The sequence below is a fragment of the Xenopus laevis genome, chromosome 9_10L (genome assembly GCF_017654675.1).
Source record: "Xenopus laevis strain J_2021 chromosome 9_10L, Xenopus_laevis_v10.1, whole genome shotgun sequence".
NCBI classification, from domain to species: Eukaryota; Metazoa; Chordata; class Amphibia; order Anura; family Pipidae; genus Xenopus; species Xenopus laevis.
In genome coordinates this window covers 91,399,575-91,427,462 of record NC_054387.1, presented here as the reverse complement: position 1 = coordinate 91,427,462, position 27,888 = coordinate 91,399,575, and the positions used below count along the sequence as shown (strand labels likewise).

At 37.7% G+C, this 27,888-nt stretch overlaps 2 protein-coding genes and 1 non-coding gene across 5 annotated transcripts; 1 reads left to right on the top strand and 2 right to left on the bottom strand.

Annotated features, from left to right (window-relative positions):
- Positions 1 to 3,134: 3,134 nt before the first annotated feature.
- On the bottom strand, positions 3,135 to 7,353 carry eef1b2.L (eukaryotic translation elongation factor 1 beta 2 L homeolog). The gene is given in 6 exon segments (NM_001090665.1): positions 3,135 to 3,349; positions 3,570 to 3,695; positions 4,104 to 4,170; positions 5,085 to 5,217; positions 6,637 to 6,759; positions 7,224 to 7,353. Coding segments are annotated over 6 exon segments (684 nt in total). The 5' UTR covers positions 7,304 to 7,353; the 3' UTR covers positions 3,135 to 3,194.
- Positions 3,456 to 3,524, bottom strand: LOC121398583. Its single transcript, XR_005964404.1, has one exon. It is a non-coding gene; the product is annotated as a small nucleolar RNA SNORD51 (small nucleolar RNA).
- A 170-nt stretch (positions 7,354 to 7,523) lies between the features above and the next one.
- On the top strand, positions 7,524 to 27,416 carry ndufs1.L (NADH:ubiquinone oxidoreductase core subunit S1 L homeolog). 3 transcript variants are annotated; one of them, XM_018234083.1, is made up of 19 exons: positions 7,524 to 7,552; positions 11,441 to 11,505; positions 11,955 to 12,046; positions 13,263 to 13,370; positions 14,116 to 14,192; positions 14,624 to 14,705; positions 16,172 to 16,302; positions 16,979 to 17,164; positions 17,560 to 17,694; positions 17,944 to 18,058; positions 18,223 to 18,368; positions 19,964 to 20,092; positions 21,982 to 22,111; positions 22,410 to 22,570; positions 23,630 to 23,784; positions 24,691 to 24,866; positions 25,150 to 25,284; positions 25,375 to 25,447; positions 27,105 to 27,416. In XM_018234083.1, exons 2-19 carry the CDS (start codon positions 11,445 to 11,447, stop codon positions 27,194 to 27,196), a joined length of 2,184 nt encoding a protein of 727 aa, XP_018089572.1. In that variant the 5' UTR covers positions 7,524 to 7,552; positions 11,441 to 11,444; the 3' UTR covers positions 27,197 to 27,416.
- Positions 27,417 to 27,888: the final 472 nt, after the last annotated feature.

Genomic DNA, 27,888 nt, shown 5'->3' with positions numbered 1-27,888 from the left:
TACCATTCATGGCATGATAGAATTTAAATTTACATAGCACCATTGGGAAAAGATTATACAGGGGGAAAACAATTTATTTTGGACCTTGATAAGTTACCAATGTTGTGTATGTCATATATTCAAAAGGTTTGCTTCCATTTGATCTGTGAGTTATAGTACATGACTGCCCCCATCAGGTAGAATGGCAGATAACGTGTCAAAACATACAGGCTACGCTATTCACTTACTATATACAAGTGATTGGCAGGGATTAGCTGGGTGTCCACAGAAACATTTCCAGGGGGCAGGAAAAGTCATTAACTAAAAGCAACCTGTTTTCCTAGACTAGACTAGTTATTAATAATAACAAGTGGGCAGATTTATTAAGGGTTGAATTTTAGTATTTTTAAAGGTTTTTGAAACCACAATGCTCTCTTTCTCTAAAATCATGAATGCCATGAAAGCTATTTAAAGATCTGAATATAAGAAATTATGAAAGAATAAAACAATGGTCGATCCACTAAAAAATAAGAGTGTCTCTAAAACCTCTTAAGAATTTGAGTTTTTGGCCAATTAAAAAAAACCTCTAAAAGTCCAAACTGATTAAAAATAGTCCAATAGGATAAGCTCAGCTCCCATCAGTGGCGGAACTACCGGGAGAGCAGGGGGGTGCGAGCTGGCCAGGGCCCGCACCCCCTCAGGGCCCCCCGGCAGCCCGCGTGCCACTGAAATGCGGCCCGTACGGAGGGGGCGGGGGCCTGGCTGCGCGTCAATCACCAGGGCCCGCCCCCCTCTAGTTATGTTACTGGCTCCCATTGACTTCTGTGGGACCTTGACAGCTTTTAGTTGGTGAAGCTTTGTATTAGAGATTTTCATGGTTTTTACAGCTAATAAATGTCGCATTTTTGGAGTTTTAGAGAAAAAAAACACATTTTTAGGAGACAGATTCGAAGTATTTCTAAGCAATCAAAAAATAAAAATGTACTATAAATGTGATACCTTTATTGGCTAACTAAAATAATCATAGCAAGCTTTCAGAATATTTTAGTTCCTTTTTCAAGCTGAATATAAAAAAAGGAACTACAATATTCTAATGATGAAACCCCCAAATTATTTGCAATTTTACATTGAGGAATGACAATGTTGCAATATTTGACCGCACTGTTTCACAGAGTGGGGTACCCCTACCCAGCTTTACTTCGAACAGTCCCAGCCTCTCTGGAATCCACTTTACACAACTTTTCTAATCTTTTGTTGCCCATGTTCCAGCTATCTTTGTCTTTGTGCCGTTTGCAATTAAATATAGGGTTTAAAAGATTTGCAAATCATCCCGTTCTCCTTTTATATACATCTTACATTGCGTCAGAACTTGTTTGGAAACAGGGCTATACATATTAGCAAAAGTAGTAGAGTTAGCAGAAGCAATGAAAGGAGGATTTTGGCAGAGCTTCAGATAAGGGGCGAGCACAGGATCTGAGCAGAGCTGGTTTAGGGATGGGAAGAGCTAGGAGCAAATTTACTTATGGTCGAATAGAGGGTTAATTAACCCTCCATATTCGACTGCCGAATGGAAATCCTTCGACTTCGAATATTTAAGTCAAAGGATTTACCGTAATTCGTTCAAACGAAAAATCGTTGGATTGAACGATTAAATCCTTCAATTCGAAGGATTTAAATCCATTGATCAAATGATTTTTCATCGACCAAAAAAAGATTGCTAACTGACTTCGGTATGTTTAAGGTGGCGAACTAGGGGGTCGAAGTTGTTTTTTAAAGAGACAGTACTTCAACTATCGAATGGTCGATTTTTAGTTCGAATCGTTCGATTCGAAGTAGCCAATTCGATGGTGGAAATAGCCAAAAAACATTTGAAATTCAAAGTTTTTTTATATTCTATTCCTTCACTAGAACAAAGAAAATGGGCCCCCTAAAGTTATGAATTATTGATGTATTGTTGTATAACCGTAATAAATAAAAACTGTCGCAGCATTATAAGTAGACTTTTGAGTTGATGTATTGTGGTGGCCATAACAAATAAATATGGCATGGCTATTATAATTACTAAGTTTTTTCGATATGGCAGCCTGCTGGGCATGAGCAGAGGCTGGCTGGTTTTCGGTTATCAAAGAATTGATAATTTGTTTTAAATTACAAAGTAATGTTTAAAATGCTAATAAAACAGTCCAGTAGCTCCCCAACTTCTTTTCTGCCAATTCAATGCACATGTTCTTTGCAGCTGTCACTTACTGAGCTTAGGGACTGTAATCAATACAGAATTACTACATGGCAACACAAAAACCAGGGCAACTAACATAATTTAATAACCAGCCTTGTAGCATCAGCTTATGACAGGCCAAACTAATTTTCTGCTTGATAAATTGCAATTACCCCAAAACGTAACCAACAGCTGCAGAGTCCACTGAGCATGCAAGTGTCAAGATACTTTCCAAAATGGTGACCCCCTATGACAAGTTTGAAGTCCTGGATCATTGCTGCTATTGAGAAGCTAAAACTTTAGGCTGGTGCAATAAGGGCATTATTTAAAATATGGCATTTTAGCCACTCATTTTTAGGTTTTAGTTCACCTTTAACTATGGCACCCTCTTTTATGCTCGTTTCTTCTAATTGCCTTTCCTCACATCCCTTTCATTCTGCAAATTAAGAGTGCTTGCTTGTAATACATGAAGGAAGCAGCATTTGGGAACCTTTAGAGACATTGATCTGCCTAACAAATTCTTTCAACTTAGGATGTCAGGAATTTTAAAATGAGCAATTTTTTTTTGTTTTAATATTAACCTGAAAGGTCTAGATGACTGAAAAGAACAAACCACTTTTCTTTAATCAACCATCCCCGACTTTAGACCCAAGTAATCCTTTTTGCAAGCCTACACTTGGTGTTCCACCTTCTAGCATAATTTTAAACAGCATTATTGCCAAATTTCAATATAGCTTAAAATAAAAATGTTGGTTTCTTTTACAGTTGTCACTGAACTCTGTTGCAAGGGAAGCAGCCTGTATATCCTGCATCCATACCCACACAATAAATGCAGCAGATTATAATGGAAATATTTAGATATATCAAACCAGTAGTCTTCAAAATCATCATTACTGGAGACAGCATTGGCAAATAAAAACAACCAAAAGCACAGATATTAAGTAAACATTTTTATTGAAGTGCTGTAACATCTGGGGTGCTTTGTGAAGTGTTATTTCATTTAGATCTTGTTGAAAGCAGCAACATCCATGGATTGTACAAAGTCTTCAAATGCAGTGATCTTTTCCTCTAGAACATCTGTGCCAACTTTGTCATCTTCAACCACACACTGAATCTGCAGCTTTTTGATACCATACCCAACAGGGACAAGCTTTGCTATAGAAAGAAAACCAGAAATAATAATGGGTAAACAAATAACAGACTAAGAATTGGAAGTCCCAACATAGTTAAGTTTTTGCATCTTGAATGTTTAAACATAAGGCAGTCAGAATAAAGAACATCCATCATGAGCATCAGTCGAAAGATGGTGATGTTTTAATCATCACTGCAGCCAGTATAAAGATATTTTCTATACTACAAGCAAAATCACACTTACATGATCCCCACAACAAGCCGTCCATCTGTATACTTCTGACACACTCTTCTAGTTTGCCCATATCCGTCTCATCATCCCATGGCTTCACATCAAGAAGAATGGATGATTTAGCAATAAGTGTTGGCTCTAGAAAACAAAAGAATGTTTATTCCTTAGTCAGCTTTGGAAATGTTGAAGACACAATAAAGGTGCAGACCACTACAACAGAACCATGTTTGAAATGCAGCCAATCCCTCCCAGACTTGAGAGGAAAAGAAGCTGCAAAGCAATTTATTGTGCCACAGGAGGAATGCTGGGACTGCAACACAGTACTACAGTTCCAGACCAGTATCTGTGGCTAGTTTTTCCTTAGAGAAAATGGAAAAAAAGCAAATGCAGGCAATTCTCCCAAAAATATGGTAAATATACAAGAAGCTGGTATTTTATAATGCTTTTTATATTTACAGAATTACAGTGCTAGCTGTCTTTTGCTTTAAGGCAACAAAATGAAATGATATCCCTTGAGGAAGATCAAATACAGAGAATGCTACTTACTTTTAGACTTCTTTGCTTCATACTGAGCTAAGCGCTCGTCACGGACCCTCTTAGCGTCTTCACTTTCCTATAAAATATAAACAAACTAAAGATTCTGCACAAAAAAAAGGGATGTTTTATATTTCGTTAACAGGCTGGTATAGTCAGCTAAGAATATATGCATCACAAATCAGCCGAAAGATGGTGATTTAGATTATTCATCATATGACCAGCCCAAATATGGTGCAGTGTATTTACAGAACTGCCTTCATATTCCTAGTTAAAAGTAACATTGGCTTTCATTGTAAAGATTGCTTAAAGGAGATCTAAAGCCCATGAATTGAATTGGTGCAAACCTATTCAGAGCTGTCCTCTTGAGAACCTTTGCAGTTTACATACATTTTCGAATTTAAGTGGTCTTTGAGATTTGAATAGTTTTACACTGCTAGGGCACGCTTTAGCAGAAAAGATTTTTGAAGGTCCAGAGTGCCAGTCACCCTGTCTCAGTTGAGCCTCCTAATTGGCCAAATCCAAACTCTAAATTGCATATATAAATTGGCATGAAAGTGCAAAAGAGAACCACACGCCGTTAGAAAATTCTTGTTTGATGAAAGGTCTTTGGCTTCGATTTGGCCAAGAACTTTGATTCGGAAGAATCCTGCATGCATTGCAAAATCTCACAACTAACAGAAAATTAGCAAATGAAAATTGCTCAAAAAAGAATCTGTAGTAAATTTAGATTCATTTTTGGCTTTTATGACATTGTGCCTCGAGATTGCAGTGCTGGACAGTGAAATTTACAGCATGCGCAAAAGTTTGCTATGTGGATTGTGCACAAGGAGACTGCATGCAGCACAACAGACTGGTGTTTCACACCGCTATATTGGACAGCAGATCAAACAAAGAACCTTACACACAAATCTGTACAGCCAGTCAATTATGGCGTGCTTAATGCTTATTTTGTCCAATATTATGAAGTCCTTAGGTTGTTACACATCCTACCTCTTCATCATCTGAACCAAACAAATCAATGTCATCATCATCCTCTTCTTTGGTCTCTTTTGCTGCACTGCCGGTAGTATCTTCAATGTTAACAGGGCCATAGTTTCCCAAAGCCTTCTTCACACCAGGCAGGCTGTAATAAAAAAAATATAAAAAACTTTTAGGAAAGCCATTTGCATCAGAAACTTGTACTATATTTAGTCTGCAAATCAAAGGAAACTCACGGTTATCTAGAATAGTGTTAGCCCTTTATAGGGCCCCTCCAGTAATATATTTTCTTTAAAAAAAAAAACCCACAAATCACTGTAGATTATTGCAAGATGGCTGCAATTGTGGGTAGCGAAACTGCAGATTGGATAAGGAGTCTCTGCACATATTTGTCATTAAATGACCTGGTTATCTGTTTTGGCAGAACACTACCAGAACAACTGGTGCACGGTTAACATGCACTCCCAAAAAAAAAATCACTAAAACAGGTGTGGTCGGCAATAAAGGCTAAAGAAAGCAGCCAACTGTCTTACAAATGCTACAGCGGTCTAACTATAAATGTACAATCAATTTATAAAGTACAAAAATGATACACGATTGTTATCAATAGAAGTGTGTATTTACATTACAGTATGCACACTATCAATGTATGTTGCAACTTCTGCCCGTCTAAATAAGCGCCACAGCCAGCAATTCTTTCAACAGTGCTAGATGGATTCAGATAGGTCAGTGTAATAACAGTAGTGAATTGCCTTCAAATTGCGGTAAATAACCCACGTTGATCACCTTAAACCACCTAATTTTCCAATACATCACCAGAAATAACTGTTTCTATTACTTTTCCATTTTCTATGTGTCACAGTTTTTCGAATATTGAAGTTTAAAGTGTCATTGTTTTTCAACTTCTAAGGCAGCTCTGGGAGGGGGGTGGTCACTGACCCTGTTAACTGTTCTAAATTGATACATTTAGTGAATACACTTATCTTTGTCCCTTCTGAGCAGAATCTCTGAGTTTCATTACAGGCAGCTGTTAGAATTGATACAATAGTTGCTAATACTTCAGAGATGCTGCTGAGAAATGTATCAACTAAATGTTGATAAATTATAACAGTTCAGAGTCTGCACCTGAACACACCAGACAAGAAAATTAAACTCAAGATTTTGGTTAAAACAGTAAAAAAAATAAATAATGGACAGCAGTTGAGAAAAAGTTTATTTCTTGGGCACAATCTGAAAACAACGGAACAGAAAAGAGTGTTCGGAAGGTGAAGATCCCCTTTAACTATTTTTGACCACACTCCTTGGCTGCTGGAATAAGTAAGGGCTAGTCCACACGAGATTTTTCGCCCGGCGACTAATCGCCTCGTCTTTTTAGCGACCATCTCCCCAAACTGCCTCAGGTTTTTTCCACATAGGCTACAATGCAAAGTCACCTGGGCTAATGCACACGCAGCGATGCATTTTCAATAGTCGCCCAAAGTTGCCTCCATCACTGCGACAATCTCCCAGAATCTCCTTGTGTGGCCTTACCCTAAGCGTATTCTAATGGAACAGCATTGCTTACCTACTTTTCTGCTTCTCGTAAGACTTGATGTGGTTGTACCAACGCAGAGCATGGAAGAGATCAGCAGGGGGAGCAGCAGAAAGTGCATCGAATACTGCAACGTCAGCCTGGGAAGGGACATACCTGAAACAAGAGTAAGCAAATCAGTAATGCACAGCATACAAAAAAAAAAATTATATTAGAAGAAAAAAAAAAGCGAAGTGTAAGGCTTACAGAATTAGTTAAGTATATATTGATATATATGCTGAGAATATAGACAGCCAGGCAGTGTTTTTAATAGTAACTGTATTTAGATTTAAAATAGATTTAATAATAATTAAAAATGTACAAGAGCCTTTGACTATGCACGTAGCACAATGAAACGCACAGTATTTAGTGGTTTCATCAGTTGGTATTATATAACAAGATTACGGCAATGGCTGATCACTTTGCGGACACGAGAAACGCGAGTCCGACAGCGGCCTTGTAGGTTGCGGCCTAAGCACACGCGCTCGCAGCTTCCTCGTTCATTCAAAGCGCACGCACAGCTTATTCTCCGCTCCAGCAGCACACGCATATAACAAAGCTTGCTCGTTTACAACACTGACCCCTCAATGTAGCTCTTGTCGGCCAGGAACTCGTTTAGGACCTTAAGGCCTGCTGGGGATTTGAGATCGCCGAAGCCCATTGTAGCAAGAGACACACAGCAGTGCAACACGTAAGCAGAAAAGAAAAGAACGCGCTATGTGCGGACCAAGCTTTTATACGGTGACGTCTCCCGACTAGCGAAGTCGAGGGGCGGGGCTAAACCTTACGTGAAGACGCAATATGTAACGTGTAAATAATATTAAGTGTATATTTTCTCTTCGCTGCCTTACAGCAATTTTTTACCTACTGGGGACGATTTCTACGTTCCACCTGTGCGGAAATTACATAGGTATTTTTTGTTACATGCGTCGCTAACCTTCTTTCGGCGCCTTTTACGGAGATTGCCGATGTTAACTCGATTCCGAAACCGCCTGTGCCGGAGACTAACGATGTTGCCTTCGTAACATTTCGGAAAAGAAAGTTTCCTCCGAACCCGGTTCGTCAGTCCGGAAGTTGCGTAATTCTGAGAATCTTCCGTCGCCTGTGCCGGAGGTTGCCGAGTCCGCCATATTGGTCAAGGGTACCTGTTCTGGTCTAGAAGGCCAAATAGCCCTAGAGATCTTTGGGGGAGTCGATAGGGTGAGTAACGTGGGAAACGGGAATTGTTTGTATTTTGCAGAAGGGCTGCGGTAACCCTGCGATAAGGTGTAGCGGTGCTGGCTGTGTGCGTAACCAAAGTAGTAGGTCACTCTCATGCCCTTGACAGATGTGGTTCCTTCGGTAGGACTTGGACTCGTCCACTTTATGCACTTCCAGCTTTTACTCTGTCGGCAATCCCTTCTTCCCATTCTAGCGAGTTACTGTGTCTCAGTGTTTGTGTGTGAGTTGTGTCCTTGCTCAGGACTCTGCTGGAATTCAATAACACGCTTTTAGCACTTCATTATATGAACTTGCCATCCGTATACACTTGCACATAGGGCGACCATTAGAGGATTGGAACTGGTCTGTTTTTGTTCTGCTAATAAGGAGACATTGTCACATTTATTCGCTTAAAATAATTAAATTAAATAATTAAATTAATTGTTTGTGACACACTGGTGGGCTGAATGTCTATTGAAGGGTGTTTGGAGGAAATCCTAGTTTTTGCCTTGAAAGAAGTTTTTTTTTAATCTGTTTGGGTAAAGTGTAATAATAATATGCAATGAAGACAGGTGTGTAGCAATGGGGGAGCTGACCTTGCTTCTGCAGGAGGACAGCAGTTCTAAGGACACAGTGTAGCAATGAGTGATACAAGTTTCATAGACCTTAAAGGGGTTGTTTCCCATTAGACAGTGATAGTCTGACACAATTTGCCATTGGTTTTTGGGTTTAGTTTTTTTTTTTAGCAGCTCTTCAGTTTGCAGTATCTGCAATCTGGTTTCTAGGGTCCAAATTACCCTAGCAACTATGCTTCGACTGGAATATGAATATATTAATACAATATAGCAATAACTATAAAGATGCAGCCTTACAGAGCATTTGTTTGTTTGTTTGTTTTTTAAGACGGGGTCAGTGACCCCCATTTGAAAGCTGAAAAGTGTTGGAAGAAGACAAATATTTAAAAAACTATGAAGAAGAAAAAAATGAATAGCAATTGAAAATTTTCTTAGTCATTCTATAACATACTAAAAGTTAACTTAAAGTAGAAGGGGAAAAAAAGTGAAGGTGAACAACCCCTTTAAAGGAGAAGTAAACCCTAAAAATTAATGTGACTTAAAATGGCATATTTGATATGCTGCGCTTATTGCACTAGCCTAAAGTTTCAGCTTCTCAATCGCAGCAATGATCCAGGACTTCAAACTTGTCACAGGGGGTCACCATCTTGGATGTCAGTGACACTCACATGCTCAGTGATCTCTGAGCAGCTGTTGAGAAGCTAAGCTTAGGGGTTGTTCTAAATTATCAAGCAGAAAATGAGGTTTGTCTTTAATATAATCTGGTGCTACAAGGCTGATTTTTAAATTCTGATGCTAATTGCACTGATTTCTGAGCCTGCCATGTAGTAATTATCTGTATTAATTACCAATTAGTACTGTGACATTTACATTCTATGTGTACTGTATATTTTGAGTCAGTTCCTAAGCTCAGTAAGTGACAGCAGCACAGAGCATGTGCATTGAATCAGCAGAAAAGACGATGGGGAGCTACTGGGGCATCTTTGGAGGCACAGATCTTTACTGCTTAACAGTTGTGGTTGCTTTTGGCTAGTACAGAAGCCCAAAACATAATGTACAACATTTCTAGCTACTTCTTTAGTTAGGCTTTAGTTCTCCTTTAAATGAGAAGAAAAATCTTTTTGCACTTGGGGGAGCCAAATGTTGGGCACCCCCAAGTGATTGCATTTACTTATCTGAAACCCCGGGCCGGTGCTCCTATCAGCAGAAAACTGCACCGGTCCTGGGTTATTCCAGCGAGCCCAACGGAGTGCTCCTCTTCCGGCTTCCTCCTTCTTTGCGCTGCTGTGCATGCACAGTAGATCGAAAAGCCGAACTTTAACTAAAAAGTCGGCTATTTTGTTTTACTAAGCATGCGTTTGTCCCGGGAAATTTGAAGAAAGAAGAAGCCTGAAGAGGATCGCTCCATGGTGCTCACTGGTATAACCCTGGACCAGTTTTCTTATGCACCAGCCGGGGGTTTCAGGTAAGTCAATAGAATCGCTTGGAGGTGCCTAACATTTGGGGGTTGTTCACCTTCAAACACTTTTTTCAGTTCATTTGGTTTCAGATAGTTCACCAGAGATAGACTTTTTCCAATTACTTTCTATTTTCTTTTTGTGACAATTTTTAAGGGTAAAGTTTCATTTTACACTTTCTAAAACAGCTCGGGGGGGGGGGTTTTGCCGACTCTTTAACTGTTCTAAATTGATAGATTTACTTCGTACATTTGTTATCTTTGGCACTGCCGAGCAGAATCCTTGAGCTTCATTAAAAGCAGCAGTTACAATTGATACAATAGTTGTTAATATTCCACAGAGACTGCTGAGAAACATATCAACTAAATGTAGCAAAGTGTAACAGTTCAGATGCTCTTGGATCACTGAGCTGCCAGACTTAGACACTAGAGACAGGAATATTTATTTTAAACTTAAATTTTGGGTAAACAGTAAAAAATAAAAGATAGAAAGCAATTGCAAAAAAAGTATTTGTCTATGGTGAACAATCTGAAAACAACTAAACTGTAAAAAAGTGTTTAAAAGGTGAACAACCCCCTTTAAAGGTGAACCACCTCTTTAACAATTGCAGATTGCCTCAGAATACCACTCTACTTCATGCTAAAAATTAACTCAAAGATGAACTGCCCCTTTAAATTATTTCCTGTGGTTCCCAGTAACTTCTATTTATACCACTAACGTTAAGAAACGCTGTTTAGGAGAAAGCAATTAAGTTGTTAATTTGTTATAGAGAAAGCAATTTAATTTGGGATTTTTTTTCAAGTGTGTATTCACTGGGATGATTTATGGGTATACATGATGGTGTTTATACTTACTGACAAAAAATATATATACTATCCAGCTTTCAGGCAGAATCAGTAGACTGCTTTCATACTTTATGGCTGTAGTTTTCATTTACAATGATGTAGCTAGCCTAGAGAGACCTAAAGTGGCCATTTGCTAGCAGACCTTCTAGATATACCAACTCTTGACCTGAAAACACAGATACTGTAAGGTTGGCCATGCTTGCCAAGTACACAAAGCATTGTTTACTTTGTTTGTGGTGACATCCCAATAATCGGTTCTGCAGGATGGGATGGGGATGGAGGATCCAGCAGAAGGCTTGACCAGATCTGCACTTGTATCGCCAGCTTTAACAGATAAACCACCATATGTAATAAAATGTACAAAGTGCAGTTGCACAGGACCCACAGGTCAGGCATATTCAGCCAGCACACCACTTAGAGGCGTATTTATTAACACTGGAGACAAACCTCAACGTTGATGTTGCCCATAGCTCAGCCAATCAGCAATTCGATTTGATCAGTCACCCGAAAGTTAGCAAAATATCTTGATTGGTTACTATGGGCAACATAGCCGGTGATGTTTGTCTCCAATGTTAATAAATATGCTCCTTTATGTGGGTGTTACTTTGCCCACTGCCCTCTCTGCCCATAACATCAGCATGCCATAAGTAAAGAGTATGTGCTTAACTATTCATTCTGAGGGTATGGTTTCCTTTAATAACATTGACTTTTTTTTTTTAAGCAAAATGCTGAGACCTGTAGTTCGCAGGGTACTGGCAAGTGCCACCCAAATCTCTAAAAATAATGGTAAGTTTTCTTTTTTTTGCCATTGTGACCATTTCCACCTTCAGAAAAAGGATAATCTGTTTTTAATGTACATAATAAGCTTTTTAAACAACATAAAAAATACAGCATAAATATGATTAACACAATTCTGTATTGTGCCAATTCCACATCTATATACTATTGATAGATATGAAAGGCACTTTGGTGACCATTAAAAATCCCAGTCTGTTCTCACCATCTACTTTACTTTATCATGCTTACCCTTCAACACTAGCTGCAGTCTGCTATCCGTAAGAAAGTCAGAAAAACATTTTTGGTTTTTTTCATCATTTTATGCCCTGCCTTGGTTATTCATCCCTTCCTGTATCAGGCTTTATCACACAAAGCTTTAGTTTTCTTATTGTTCACTTTTTTGTCTTTTGAATTTCTTCAAACTCTTAAATAAATATCTAGTTTTTGTTTTGTCTCAGTACGGGCAGCTGCAACTGCTGCCAGCAATTTGGTTGAGGTGTTTGTTGATGGAAAATCCGTGATGGTTGAAGCAGGCACTACAGTGCTACAGGTAGGTTATCTTTTTTTTTTTTTAATTTTTTTTATCCATGGCAATAAAGTTTTTCTTGTACATGTCCCAAAAAATACACTTGAATCCTAATTTGCTTATAATGTTCTGTATCATGTCTTTAAAGTTCAGGTGGCAAAATTACTTTATAGTCCTAATTATGTAGGTGGCTGGAGAATGGTTGCCTTAATATCTTCTGTCTATACGTTCTATCCAACATCACGTCTTAGCAATTGGTAAAAACAAATAATTATGGTTCCAAGCCTTGTGCATACACCACCTTTAATGGAGTTGTTCACCATTAAATTAACTTTTAGTATGATGTGAAGAGTGATATAATTTTTTTATTATTTTGGGTTTTTTAGTTTATTTAGCATTTTATTCAGCAAATCTCCAGTTTGCAATTTCAGTAATCTGGTTGCTAGGGTCCAAATTACCCTAGCAATGTGCATTGAATAAGAGACTGGAATATGAATAGTAGAGGGCCTGAACAGAAAGAGGAGTAATAAAAAGTAGCAATAACATTAAATTTGTAGCCTCACAAAGCAGTTGTTTTTTAGATGGGGTCATTGACCCCTATTTGAAAGATGAAAAGAGTTGGAAAAAGAAGGCAAATAATTTTAAAAAACTATAGAAAATAAATAGTGAAGGCCAGTTGAAAGGTTGCTTAGAATTAGCCATTCTGTAGCATACTAAAAGTTAAAACTTAAAGATGAACCACCCCTTTTATACATGAAATATTTTTCACGTTCTATTTGTAGCAATTTTCCATTGCTTGTTTTGCCTTTTATCTACAAGAATTCAATTAATTTAAGGTCTCAATCAGGGTATAACTGTTTTTTTAGCTACACCGAATATCACCTGCCATGAAAAGTGGGCACGTATGGACCAACATTAATGTTGTTTAATTGATCAGCCTATAAAACAAATAGACAGATGCTGTGAAAATTGACTGTTTACGGAGAAGGCCCAATTCCATTGGTCCAATTGTTTGGGCTGATATCTGGAACAAGCAGATGAGAGAGGATATCCATTTCCATCTGCTTGCTATGTCTTTTATCTACAACTTATATGCAACTTGTATATTAGCCATAATTTCACTTAATTTAAAATCCCATATACCCAGTTGTTTGTTGTATAACATCAAATACAGTCTTCTGTCAGCTTTGACTATGACTGCTGACCACATTCCACAAATAAAAATTCTTTGCTCTTTCAGGCCTGTGAAAAGGTTGGGGTGCAAATTCCTCGCTTTTGTTACCATGACCGTTTATCAGTTGCTGGAAATTGTCGCATGTGTCTTGTGGAAATCGAGAAAGCGCCCAAGGTAAGCTTGCTGTGCCTACAGGCTAAACTACTAATAAATATTCTAATATCTTTTTATTCTAAGTAGCTATGATACTAATAATGTTGGGAAGTTGAAGGCTTTTAAACATTTACCATTTGAAAAATAGACCCTTGTATTGTAATATTTGCTATAAAAAACATTGGGGTGGCAGTTTAAATGTCTGCTTTAAATTATGGTGAACTTTTTTAACGAACAACTATTAAAAGGACAAGTTAATTGTAAAAGTAAAAACTGGGTAAATAGGCTGTGCAAAATAAAAATTTCTTATATATATCTGAGTGAATGGATGTCTAACATAACAGAACACTACTTCCTGCTTTGCAGCTCTTTAACTCTGAGTTAGTCAGTGACTTGAAGAGGGCCACATGGGATATAACAGTTCATTTTGTTTGATTTCTATTCTTAGCATGCAGCTCAGATTCAAAAGCAAACAGTTATGACCCATGTGCTCCCACCAATCAGTGGAAACCAAGATAGCTACAAAGCAGGAAGTAGTGTTCTGGCTGTTATGTTAGACATCCAGTCACTCCAGACTTTATATATTACATTTTTGCCTAACTAACTATATTGAACATTTTTTATTTTATTTTGCACAGCTATCTTATTTACCCAGTTTTTATTTTTATATTGAACTGTCCCTTTAAACACTGATGTTTCTTTCTTATATAGATAAGCTGCTTCTGTTTTCTGATGTATTTATTGTTCATTTGCCTTGTGGTTACAGCCTGTAGCTGCCTGTGCTATGCCAGTGATGAAGGGTTGGAATATACTGACTAATTCTGAAAAAACCAGGAAAGCAAGGTAAGGTGAAGCAATGGTTATATTGTTGTGTTACACCCATTTATTATACCGGACTGTGGAATATTGTGCTTTATAAATGTGGTGGTACAAGTACATGACTGTTATCCAAAATGCTCAGGACCCAAGGTTTTTTTTTTTTTTTAGGATAAGGCTTCTTTCTATATAGATCACCATATTTTCAGTCTGTTAAAAATAATTTACTGGTTATTAAAGCAGAGAAAAAGTATTTAATTGATTATTTTTGATTTGGTGGTTTTTTTCTGTGTTTTTTTTAAATCTACACATCAAATTCATATTCACTTTAATTAAATGTTTGTCAATATATTTAAAATAACGTAATATAACAATAAACAAAATGTGTGCTTGCACTGCAGTCATCAAGTTTTATTGTGGGTCTCCTGCAACTTTAAGCATTTTTTGTATTTCAATAGGGAAGGTGTAATGGAATTCTTGCTTGCAAACCATCCCCTGGACTGCCCTATCTGTGATCAAGGAGGAGAGTGTGATTTACAGGTGAACTAAATAAATCATTTGCTTTTGTCAGTCTATAGTTCTAGATCTTCATAAATATGTAACGTTTAATGTAAGAACAATGTTTGTGAATATATAGCATTATCTGTTCTTAAAACGGTTGCCTGGATAGTTTTCCTGCATACACTTTTTACGATTGATAGGTTTCTTTAACTTCAGACTATATTCATACTGTTTTTTTTTTTTTTTTGGACATTTGTGTGCTCTTTGAGAGGAACATTTAGTTTACGTTATAATTTTTTTCCAGGACAACTGAAGCATTCTAAATGTGCCTACATTTTTGCATTTATCCACTTCTGTAAAAATATAAATAACCAAGCGCCCCAATACCAAATATGGTACAGGTATGGGATCTAGGGATGCACCGAATCCACTATTTTGGAATCGGCCTAACCCCCGAATCCTTCGTGAAAGATTCGGCCGAATACCGAATCTGAACCCTAATTTGCATATGCAAATTGGGGGTTGAAAGGGGAAAATATTTTTTACTTCCTTGTTTTGTGACAAAAAGTCAGGCGATTTCCCTCCCACCCCTAATTTGCATATGCAAATTAGGATTCGGTTCGGCCGGGCAGAAGGATTCGGCCGAATCCTGCTGAGAAAGGCCGAATCCCGAACTGAATCCTAGATTCGGTGCATCCCTAATGGGATCCCACATGCATTTTGTAGAATCAAATGGTCATCTCCAGCTCAAACTGTTTCTTGCTCCCCTTACCTATGTTGTGGACAGTGCTCATGATGTTTAGTGGCCCATGTGCGTCTCTATGGAGAGGTTTTTCTCTTTAGCAATAATGTATGGACACATTCCTACCCCTGTAAAACCTGCCTGCCTTTGCCTCCGTAAGAACCAAAGCATCTATGTTTACATGGAGATGCTTGGTTTCAGAATGGCAGTCTGCAGCGGCAAAACACTTCCTCTGACAGCAACCTGTCTACAACCAAAGCTTGGTCACTGTAGCAAAGGCTTGAACGGCCAGTATACCACATTGTTTACCATAAGTTTTAGGAAATTATACCCCCTTTTAAAATGAGCTATTTCAGTTGGGCACATAACTGATTTCACAGATTGAAATGTAACCATAGTAGTCCCTTAGGCTCCCAGTGTGATCCAACTGTTTGGCTATGGTCAGATCACAGTTTTGCAGCAGGAAAGCTGTCTCTGTAGTAATCAACAGTCATATAATATTGAGAAAATTACCCCTTAAAATGCATTTTAATAGTCTCCAAACTTCCCAGTTCGTCTTTGTGCTCTTTAGTAATCAACATTCATATAATATTGTGCTCTTTAAAAACCTTTTAGATCTGCTTTTTGGAGGGTATGTTTGTATTTATTTTTATTTAGCTGAATGTGATTTTTGTTTTTCTCAGAACTGAGGGTTTGAAATAATGATGTTGTTTTCTAAACCATCTGTGCAATAAAACCATTGTTTAACTTGTTACTATTCTAGGATCAGTCCATGATGTTTGGCAGTGACAGGAGCCGGTTTTTGGATGGAAAGCGTGCTGTGGAGGATAAAAACATTGGGCCTCTAGTCAAGACAATTATGACTCGTTGCATACAGTGTACCCGCTGCATAAGGTTGTTCTATACAGAAATAGTAAATGTTGGCGGAACGTTTACATTTTTTTATTTGGGAGAGATCTGTCAGATTTACAGTTTCAAAAGAAAGGCTTTGAAAGCACTGCATTACAAAGGATAACATTTTTATCCCTGGGCAGCTTTAAAATAAAGGACAAGGAAGGTATATTAAACATTATAACTTATCGGACAGACATAGTTCCAGTGAGTTCAGCAGCACTGTAGAGCACCCTCAATTTGGCATCCTTTAGCTGTGCAAACGCCACACTTTTTTTACATTTAAAATAAATAAATAAATAAATAAAAATTCCCCTAATCCATCACTTCTGCATTAAGACTGCAATTCTGCACAGCAGTCTTTACTCATTCAGTACTATCAGGCGACACAGTGACAGAGAGCGAGTAGAAACTTCAACACATGCGCAAAAGAATTGCAGCTGCCATCTTCATAAAAAAACAAGGCAAAATGGCACTTGCTGTTTGGTGTGGCTTTATATAGACCAAGCAGAGAGCACCCCAGGGGAGTACAAAGTATTTCTGGAAAAAAACCTAAAGATTGGGTACCGCAAGAGGGACTCCATGTCAAACTAAAGATCTGGGGGGAAAGGGTTTATTTGTCCTTTAATTTGAGCCATAACATTAATTACTTTTAACATGTGCTTTGTTAACTTCATAGGTTTGCCAGTGAGATTGCAGGAGTTGATGATCTGGGAACTACTGGCAGAGGAAATGAAATGCAAGTTGGCACTTATGTAGAAAAAATGTTTATGTCTGAACTCTCTGGAAACATCATTGACCTGTGTCCCGTAGGAGCATTAACATCCAAACCTTATGCATTTACAGCCCGCCCTTGGGAAACAAGGTACATGCCATGGATTTATGTATTTATATGTTGAACAGGTGGGGCACTGTCAGCTGTGTGATAGGCCGACACTGATTCACTAGCCATTATATTTACAAATACATATAAAAACCACTACAATGGTACTTACTATATTAATAAAACTTATTGTGCTTAACTGCACTACAATAAATATTTTATTGGTTAAACAAACAAATTTTCTTAGTTACTTGATAATATGAATATGTCAAATAGATGAGCTATGCAGGACTATTTAGGGCACTTTTGAATAGGGAATTTTTAGAGCATTTATATATATATATGTGGTACATTTTGAAAGCATAAAGGCAGTAGTTAGGGATGCAATTTTCTATGAAACTTTATTAATTTTTCCCCTTTACTCCTGTTATTCACAGAAAGACAGAAAGCATTGATGTTCTTGATGCACTGGGCAGCAACATTGTGGTGAGCACAAGAGGTGGAGAAGTGATGAGAATTTTGCCAAAAATGCATGAAGATATTAATGAGGAATGGATTTCTGATAAAACTAGGTGAGACAAATTAAAATATTGGTTTACCTTTGTATTAGGAACATTGTGGTTACATTTAATACACCCATTTTTAAGTTTGCAAACATTGAAGTATTTGAGCACTTGACAAGTCCTGGCAGTTAGGTGAATATATATTTCTGCTACCCTAGTTGGAAAAAGCCAATTGAAATAACAGTAGGAGTCTTTGCTTTTTACAGAGTAGAGCTACCCATTTAAAGATCTTTTTGTATACATTTTTGAATTTCACAGATTTGCTTATGACGGTTTAAAACGCCAGAGACTGACTCAACCAATGATCAAGGATGAAAAAGGTCATTTTGTTCATACAAGCTGGGAAGATGTACTCACTCGGGTGGCTGGAGTGGTAATGCTTTCTATAGATCTTGTTTTGTTTTTATGTATTTACCCACAGAAAGATCTGCAATATTTTAGTGTACTCTAAATATAACGCAAGCTTTTCTTTCCCCAGTATCACCTATTGAAATATTTCAAGTGTAGTTTCATCATTAACTCTTGCTTCTTTTGCAGCTGCAAGGAGTGCAGGGTAAAGATTTAGCTGCTATTGCAGGAGGTCTCGTGGATGCAGAAGCCCTTGTAGCTCTTAAAGATTTGCTGAATAGACTGAATTCTGACACCTTGTGCACAGAGGAAGTCTTCCCCACATCTGGCGCTGGGTAGGTACAAATGAATATAGAGGAACATTGCCAGTAGTTTTCCAAGTTCTATCACCCAGGATTAAGATAATATATAACAAATCATGTGCTGCATTTGAGTTCTGGGAATTGGTTTAGGAAATGGGCAGATCCCATCACCTTTTGTGACTCCTAAATCTAGATCTGCCTATTCCCACCTCTCTCCCCTGCAATCAGTATTACATTCTGCTGCTAGGACCCTCCTGCTCTCTGCTAAGAGGGAAACCTGTTCAATCACAGGTAAAATCCTTCTGCTAACATTCACCATTTCTTTTATTTGTCTCACTGTAAATTTCTGGCCATCTCCTCCACTCCTCTCAGAGCCACTGTCTTTTTACAACATTCACACCCACTGCCATCTTTCATCTGAAACCTTTCTACCTTATGGCTCCTTATTCTGCAATTTTATCCCTGAATTCCTCTTTAGGACACACTCACTTAATCTTTTAAAGCAGAAAATCAGACCCTACCTTCTGGAGCACTAGAACATATCTTGTCTTGTCCAGTGCTCAAACCCCTGTATACTTTTCCCTTCGATTTGTGTCTGTATGTTTTTCATCTGCTTCAATTGAAAGCTCTATGGGGTAGGGACCTCCTTTCTACTGTGTCTTTTAGCACATGGTATTTGATCTCTGTATATTTATACTTATTTATTACTATGCATGTTACTTATTTATAAATATGCTTGTACTCCCTGTGTGTACTTTTCTGCTCTGTGTCCAGTACCTCTATCACCTTACTGCTTCCCCACCTGCCTATAATTAACCTAAGGCTGACAGTGCACAATTCCCAGACTTCTGCAATTCCTTTTCACAATGTCTGTACTCTTGCTTCCCTCTACTTCTATATGTTCAAATTTTCCCGACATCCCCATATCCCCTTTCCTTAACCAATGCCCTTTCTCTCTATGCTCTCATTACTCCTCCACGTTCTTGCACCTTTTAAAGGAAAACTATACCCCCCCCAAAAACGTAGGTCTCTATAAAAAGATATTGCATAAAACAGCTCATATGTAAAACCCTGCTTCATGTAAATAAACCATTTTCATAATAATATACTTTTTTAGTAGTATGTGCCATTGGGTAATCCTAAAACGAAAATTGACATTTTAAAAAATAAGGGCCGCGGTAGGATCTTAGGATTTACAGTGCACACAAACAAACCATACATGTTAGGTCACATGAGCCAATTAACAGACAAGTTTTGTCTTTTGCTTCAACACTTGTTCCTGTTACAGTTAAAGCTGCAGTATTTCTTGTCAGGTGATCTCTGAGGCAGCACACAGACCATCACGAAATGGTGGTTCAAGGCAAGAGATGTAAAAGGGCTTTTTATTTACTTAAATATATATTTGTTTGGTGAGATTCTTTAATATGCCACTTAATCTTTGCTTAAATGTTCATTTTGAGGGTATAGTTTTCCTTTCAGTTAACTTTTAGTATGTTATGGAATGCCCCATTTTTAGAACTTTTTTTTTTTATTTTTTTAAAATAATTTAAAAAGTTTTCTCCTTCCCTCCCCTCATTGTTTTATCTTTTTATTTATTTTTTTTTGAATGGCAATTTTTCATAATACAGAACTGACCTCCGTTCAAACTATCTACTGAACTCAAGAATAACTGGCATTGAAGAAGCTGATGTCCTGCTGCTGGTTGGCACTAACCCTCGCTATGAAGCTCCCCTTTTTAATACTAGGATTCGCAAAAGGTAAGTTATCCATGCCTGTAGAATACATTTTTTTTCCAAATTTATATCAAGGTAAAAACTCAAGCTATAGCAGATAGCTTTAAAGGAGAACTAAACCCTTGACCCCCTTCCACTGCCTGCTCCATTGCCCTACTTACCAAGCTTCCTCCCCATAGCATCTATTCCTGCTATAAATCTGCAGTTGCAGATACGGATCTTGCGGGAACATGTGCAGTAGAGACTTATTCAGGACATAGATTGAACTTCCCATGCTCCTGTAAGATCCGTGTCACCGATTTAACAGAAAATGATCGGAAGCAGACAGAAGATGGTGACTTTGAACTCCACTGTGTATAGCAGGTCAGGAGACAAGTCACTTTTAACCCTTTAAATGCTAGCAGAATTTCCCATTTCATTTGCACTTGGTGCAAGATGTTTTTTGAACATTTTGTGCTCTCTTACTTTAGGGGCATTTCCTGGAGGAGGGTTTTTAGCTTACCTAGGACAATTATATGTTGTTTTTATCAGGAAAACCTGAGCTTTCCAAATCTGCTGGAATTTTTGAGTGCTTCCACTTCTGGAGCAAGATTTAGAGTTTTATTTTATTTTATGATTTGGAAAGCCTCATGTCTCTCGAACATGCCAATTACTCCCAGCAATAAATTACCAAAATATAAAAGCACTACAGCAGAATACCAAATTCTTTAGATTCTAAAGCCAAAAATCCTGGAACAGTAGGTTTACCCTAGGAAATCATATTTTTGAAAAGTACACATTCTGCTGAATCCAAAATGGGTAACTGTCTTTCTACTCCAAAGTACCAAACATTAAAGCTATTCTGTACGTAGCCATTTATATAAAAAATTCTAAAAAATCACCTCAAAAGGTTAATTTTGCAATTTCACCCACAAAGCATAAGGTTCCAAGAAAAAACTTCCTAAATATGAATGGCAAGGATACATTGTGCATGGAATTACCAAAGTATCTGGTGCTTAGAGAGCCCAAATTGAAGTTAGTGCATACAAATTGTCCCAGAGGTCACTTCAGTTACTGAACAATGAACACATTGGCAGGTAAAAACACAAACACATACATTGATCCCCTAAACCCATATATTTTTGGAAATTACACATTCGGCAAATCCAAATGTCTTTCTACTCCAGACTACTGACTCAAAGCTTTCCCAAAATTGACTGTTTTGATGAAATACCAAAAAATAGAGCTTCCACTTTCTAGCATGTTCTCTCCCACATAGCATTAGGTACCAAGAAAAAACATCCTAAATATGTATTCCAGGGGTCCACTGAGCAGTTTGATGCCATATGAAGATCTGCACAATCAGGGAGGGGCGATCCAGCAGGAAGAGGTACCTGCAGCAGACACATAGTTGGCACATGTCTGCTGCTCTCTAGGGGTCCCTGGGCAATTGAGTCCAAAGGCCCACTCATTCCCCACTTCTGCTCATTGCCTAGGGTCAGGGATCAGGCGCTGCTTTACAAGCCAATTCTCCTCTCCCTAACCAGAAAGTGCTTCATAACGTAGAATATATGTTCTGTGGCACCTAGAGCATTTTATCCACAGAATGTAGATTCTATGTTCTGTGGCACTTAAAAGGAGTTAAAAGGAATAGATGCTGCAGGGAGGAAGTTTGGAGATGGAGCAGGCAGTGGAGGGGGGATAGGGGTTAGTTCTCCTTTAAGCTCAAAGTATTTAAAAAAAAAAAAAAAAAAAAAAAGACAACCGCAAAGCAGCTTGGCTTTAAACAATGGGAATTTTAGTTTGTTCTAAAATGATGGCTCTTACTGGTTGCCTTTCCAGTGTTTGTTTACAGTGGCCTTCTGCATTGTGTCTCTGTATACAGTATTCCATTTTCAGGTAACAACATTCTTATAAATGCTGTTTGCTTCCAGCTGGCTTCACAATGACTTGCAGGTGGCTTTGGTAGGAAGTTCTGTTGACCTGACTTACACCTATGATAATTTGGGAGAGTCACCTCAGATACTGAAGGAAATAGCATCAGGAAAACATCCATTCAGCAAGGTATGCAACTTTTACTATGTGATTTTTTTTTTTTTTAAATAAGAAGTAATTTCAATAGTTTGAGCCAAATTTCCTACATAGGTAATGTATATACATGATGTAACACATTAAGTAGCTTGTTACTTAGATATATTAATCTTATAAATGTTCATTATATGTGTAGCTGTTCTTATCATGAAGGCTGACAAATATAAGATGAGTGCTCTTGCTGTACATGAGTGTTTCATGATTTACAGTGTGATGGGGTAAATGGAGAATAGTGTTAAGATTTTCTCTTTTTTTTTTTTACATTTCTTAGACATTCTTCCAAGCTAAGAAACCCATTGTGGTGGTTGGCAGCAGTGCCTTACAACGTAAAGATGGTGCAGCAATCCACGCAGCTGTTTCTGCTATTGCACAAAATGCAAGGAGTAGTAGTGGTGTCAGCGAGGATTGGAAAGTGCTTAATATTCTTCACAGGTGAGGAATCTAAACTACACAGAGCATTCACGCTGCAGCACTCCGCTTGGTGTTAAAGGTATTTGTGTCAAAAATCAGGCTGGCCATGGCCCTCACTGTGTGCATTCCATGGACAATTTTAGATTCTGCCAATTCTGCCAATCCTTGCTTCCTGAGTGCACGGTTAATAAATGTGTGTATTATCAAAAAGAGGAACCAGCACTTCATATTTGTGTTTTAATGTGTCTTTGTCTTTATTTTACTTCATGCTGCTTGGGACCTTTATCAAGGATGATAAAGGTCCCTTGATAAATGTCCCAAGTTGGACCGAAATGTTGGATGCAGCATGAAGTAAAATAAAGACAAAGCATCTGTAAAAATAAAACTTCCAGCATCTTTTGATAACCATGGAGGTCAAACAAGGAATATGCAGAAACTAGAAGCTCTATGTGAGAGTTCCTCTGTTCTCTCTTTTGGACTGATAACATAAATATAGACTGTTAGACAAAAGAGCAGGTCAATTAGCAGATCAATTAGCTCGCATTTTGCAACAGGGGGTACTTTATTTATTATAATGCACACGTTTCAGTGTTGTGACAAATGACATCACGAAGCTCCGTTTATAAGGATATAATTTACAGGATTTTTGTGGCTCTTGTGTATATAGTAATACGATTATTTTTTAAATGGTTATATATTACAGATGTGGAATCCATTATACGGAACCCTGTTAACCAGCTCTGAATTACAGAAATGCCATCTCCCATAGACTCCATTTTATCCAAATCCAAATTTTTAAAATTTTGTTTTTCTCTCGAATAATAAAACAGTACCTTGTGCTGGATCCAAACCAATATATAATTAATGCTTATTGGAAGCAAAACCAGCATATTGGGTTTATTTAAGGTTTAGATGCTTTTTAGCGGAATTAAGGTATGAAGATCCAAATAACAGAAAGATCCATTATCCGGAAAACCCCAGGTCCCAAGCATTCTGGATAACCGGTCCCATACCTGTACTAGATAAACCAAATTGTGACTATCTTATTACACAAACCTCTTGATTTTTATGTCTGTGCAGAGTTGCAAGTCAGGTTGCTGCCCTTGACCTTGGTTACAAACCTGGAGTGGATGCCATAAGGAAAAATCCTCCGAGGGTTCTCTTTTTGCTTGGTGCAGATGCTGGCTGTATTACACGCCAAGATTTGCCTAAAGACTGTTTTATCATCTACCAAGGTAAAACACATCATACCAGCATGAAAATATAGGTATAAAGCTGATAGACTTGTCCACACAGACTCAATGGGGGGAATTCACAAAAGTGTCGGTAAAATAAGTAACCCAGAAGTGGTGGTCGACAAATTTGTAAAATGTCGTACGAACGGCAAATTCACAAAGGCAGATGTTACCATCTCTGAATGTCTCATAAGTCCGACAATTTTCTAAAATGTCGTATATCTTTTCATCATACAAACGACATTTACCAAGACTTTTCAAAAGACAATTTGACCGACATTTTCATTTTGGAGAGCCTAAAGTGTCTGAAAAATTGTCGGTAAAAAATAACGAGTTTACGAGTAATTCATAAAAATGTCGGGGAAAGTGGCGCCAAAAAAACCACGCCCACTTTTAACGATACTAATTCAAAAGTGTCGTACATGTCGGAAAATTGGCGGAGAAATGCTCTGTGAATTTGTCGGCTGTTGCTACGACACTTTCGACGACATTTTAAGGACATTTTTTCATTCCCGACACTTTTGTGAATTCCACCCAATCTGTTATTTTGTCTTTTTGCATTGTAAGTTACTTAAATCACTTTGCTAGAGAACTGTTTCCACTTTGACATGACATTGTCGGTGATCTTCTGCTGATCAAAGTTAAAAAAAAGTTGATTCCATGTTTTATGACCGCAAAAGAAAAACTCCAGAGGGCGTGAATAACTTTTTATAGGCACTGTACTTGGTTTCAAGCAATAATAACTTATAGTCAGACATACTGCATGTGTAATTTAAGGTGTGATCTCTCATCTATGATCTCACATTGCATGAAATCTTGAATTTATGATAAATGGTAAACTCTTAATATATAAACTTGTGTAAAGCTTACATTTTTGGTTAATATTTTTTTTTTTTTAATTTTAAGGACATCATGGAGATACAGGTGCACCCATGGCAGACGTTATTCTCCCAGGCGCAGCTTATACAGAGAAGTCTGCAACATATGTCAATACAGAAGGCAGAGCTCAGAGGACCTTTGTAGCTGTGACACCACCAGGAATGGCAAGAGAGGACTGGAAAATCATCCGTGCCATCTCTGAGGTAGCCATGTTAACTATGCATCAACTCTTTGTAAATAACACTATTTGTTCATTATGGGGCAGATTTATCAAGGGCCGAATTCAAATGTGAGTTATTTTTTTTTTTTTATGATCAAAACTGTCAAATTCAACAAAGGAGTTATTCAAATTCGATTCGAGTTTTTTTTAAAAAAATTCAAATTTGATTTTCGAGATTTATCATACTCTTTAAATGTGCCTCCCCGTGTATGTATATATAGTGCCTGTGCAAGCTTCAATTCACCAAAGCAGACAATTCTTTGTAGTTGGCAGGTGCCACTTTACCATACGAGGATCATGATGGTGTGAGGGAAAGGTTACAAGAAGTGTCTCCAAACCTGGTGCGGTATGATGATGTGGAAGAAGCTAATTATTTCAAGCAAGCAACAGAGCTTACAAAGGTATTATGCACAGCACTTTTTCTCCTTTTCAGAAATATGTTATAAATGTAGCTGATTCATACAGATTTTTCTTTCAAATTCCTATTGTAGCTTGTTAACCAGCAAATTCTGGCAGATCCTTTGGTCCCCCCTCAACTAACAATTAAGGATTTCTACATGACAGGTTAGTAACTCTGTCTAGTAACTCTTAGTAAAACTGAATTTGTTAAACACTTCATTATTTTAAAGCATGTCTAATAAGGCAAAATTCTATATATCATACCAGTGGCTTACTAAGCGAAAGCCACACGTGAATGTTTAAAGAAGTAGATTACCCGAGACCTAATTGCTAGAATTTATACTGTTATTTAATAGAAGAATACACTACTTTATAAAAGCTCTAAAAAGACTTCTGGCTTACAAGTGTTTAAATTCCAAAGTCATCTGGGGAAAGTCGTGGGAATAAAAATGCCTGTTACATATTTTTTTTCATAGGCACATATACAAGGTGTTTTTTTTTTATAGTATGACTTTCATACATTGCTAAACTATATATCATTTGTTTACGGTCAGTCTCTAGTGAAGACAAGTTACTGAAGCTGCATATGCACTTTAACCTGTAAAACAGTCACTGATTAGCAGCAATACCCACTGGCAGCACTGTATTCTGTGACGATTAGGGGCAGATTTATCAAAATGTGAGTTTAGAGATTAATAAATAAAAATGTATTCATTCCTATGGGATTTTTACAATTGTATTTATCAATGGATGATAGTTCAAACTCACCATTTGATAAATATGGTTTTAAAAATCCCATAGGAATGAACAGAAAGCGGGTGAATTTTTATTTTGATACAACTGTCCCCTAATCTATTCGTTTCCCGAGCAGCTGAAATTCAAAAAGACCCAATCTTACAAAGCTCCGCTCAGTAAATGTGGAGATCCACCTTAAAGAGGTTGTTCACCTTTAAATTAACTTTTATTATGATGTAGAGCGTGATATTCTGACAATTTGCAATTGGTTTTCATTTTTTATTATTTGTGGTTTTTGAGTTATTTGGCTTTTTATTCGGCAGCTCTCCAGTTCGCAGTTTCAGCAATCTGGAAGCTAGGGTCCAAATTAGGGATGCACCGAATCAAGGATTCGGTTCGGGATTCGGCCTTTTTCAGCAGGATTCGGCAGGATTCGGCCGAATCCTTCTGCCTGGCCGAATCGAATCCAAATCCTAATTTGCATATGTAAATTAGGGGCAGGTAGGGAAATCACGTGACTTTTCATCACAAAAGAAGATCTTTTTCCTTTCCTGGCCCTAATTTGCATATGCAAATTAGGATTCGGTTTGGTATTCGGCCAAATCTTTCACCAAGGATTCGTGGATTCAGTCGAATCCCAAATAGTGGATTCGGTGCATCCCTAGTCCAAATTACCCAAGCAACCATGCATTGATTTAAGTAAGAGACTGGAATAAGAATAGAAGAGGGACTGAATAGAACGATCAGTAATAAAAAGTAGCAATAACAATACATTTGAAGCCTTACAGAGCATTTGTTTTTTAGATGGGGTCAGTGACCCCCATTTGAAAGCTGGAAAGACGCAGAAGACAAATAATTAAATAATCTAAATTAAATAATGAAGACCAACTGAAAAGTTGCTTAGAATTGGCCATTCTAGAATATACATAACAACAAAAGGTAGACCAACCCTTTTAAGTGTAGATTGGCAAAGCCTTTGAACAAAACATCTCAAATCAAAGAAATCGCATTGACATGCAAAATGTATAATCACCAAAAAAAATACATCATATGTAAATTTTGTTTTAATGTGGAATCTTCTCTGCAGATCCTATATCCAGGGCATCACAAACAATGGCCAAGTGTGTGAAAGCTGTGACAGAAGGAGCGCAAGCAGTAGAAGAGCCGTCTATTTGTTAGAAATATAGAGTAAAATGGAATGCTGTTGTGCGCTGCTTGATACATCCACCCCTTAAAAAACATAAGTGATCCTATGATGCTATGCTATAGGCTTTCAGTGTATTTAAGCTTGTTCTGAATGCATATGAGGGTTAATGCATACAAAAGGCATATTGATACATTTGTGTGTGTACACATTACTTGTAAACTTATTAAAATGGTTTATTACCTATTAAGTCTATTTTCTGCCATCCGAGTTCATTTCTTTAAAAGGGGATATGATTTCCATAAAACAGTCTCACTGTACACCCCAGCTCTCTGAAAGTGGGTCCCCTATAGTTTATTACAGATGCAAAAGGATCCTCCACTGGATATCTTACTTGCCAGCACTCCGTCATCATGCAGCTAAAGTTTTGACACAGGTACATCAAGATACATCAGTTTTGACTGTTGCAATGTAACTTCTAGTCTTGAATCTGACATTTTCGAATGGCTAGTAGTTTAGTGGTGTTATTGGTGGTCTATATCTTTCCCCCCCCCCATTTACAGGGACCTCTATTTGACACTGAATTTAATTATCATGGGACCAAGAGTTTATACTGTTGCTTGATTGAGAGCATCCAAAAAAAAAGTTTCTGTGGCCATCTTAAAACATGTATACTAAATATTAAAATTAGATTTTGAAAATGAACAATAAGACTATGCACGATCTT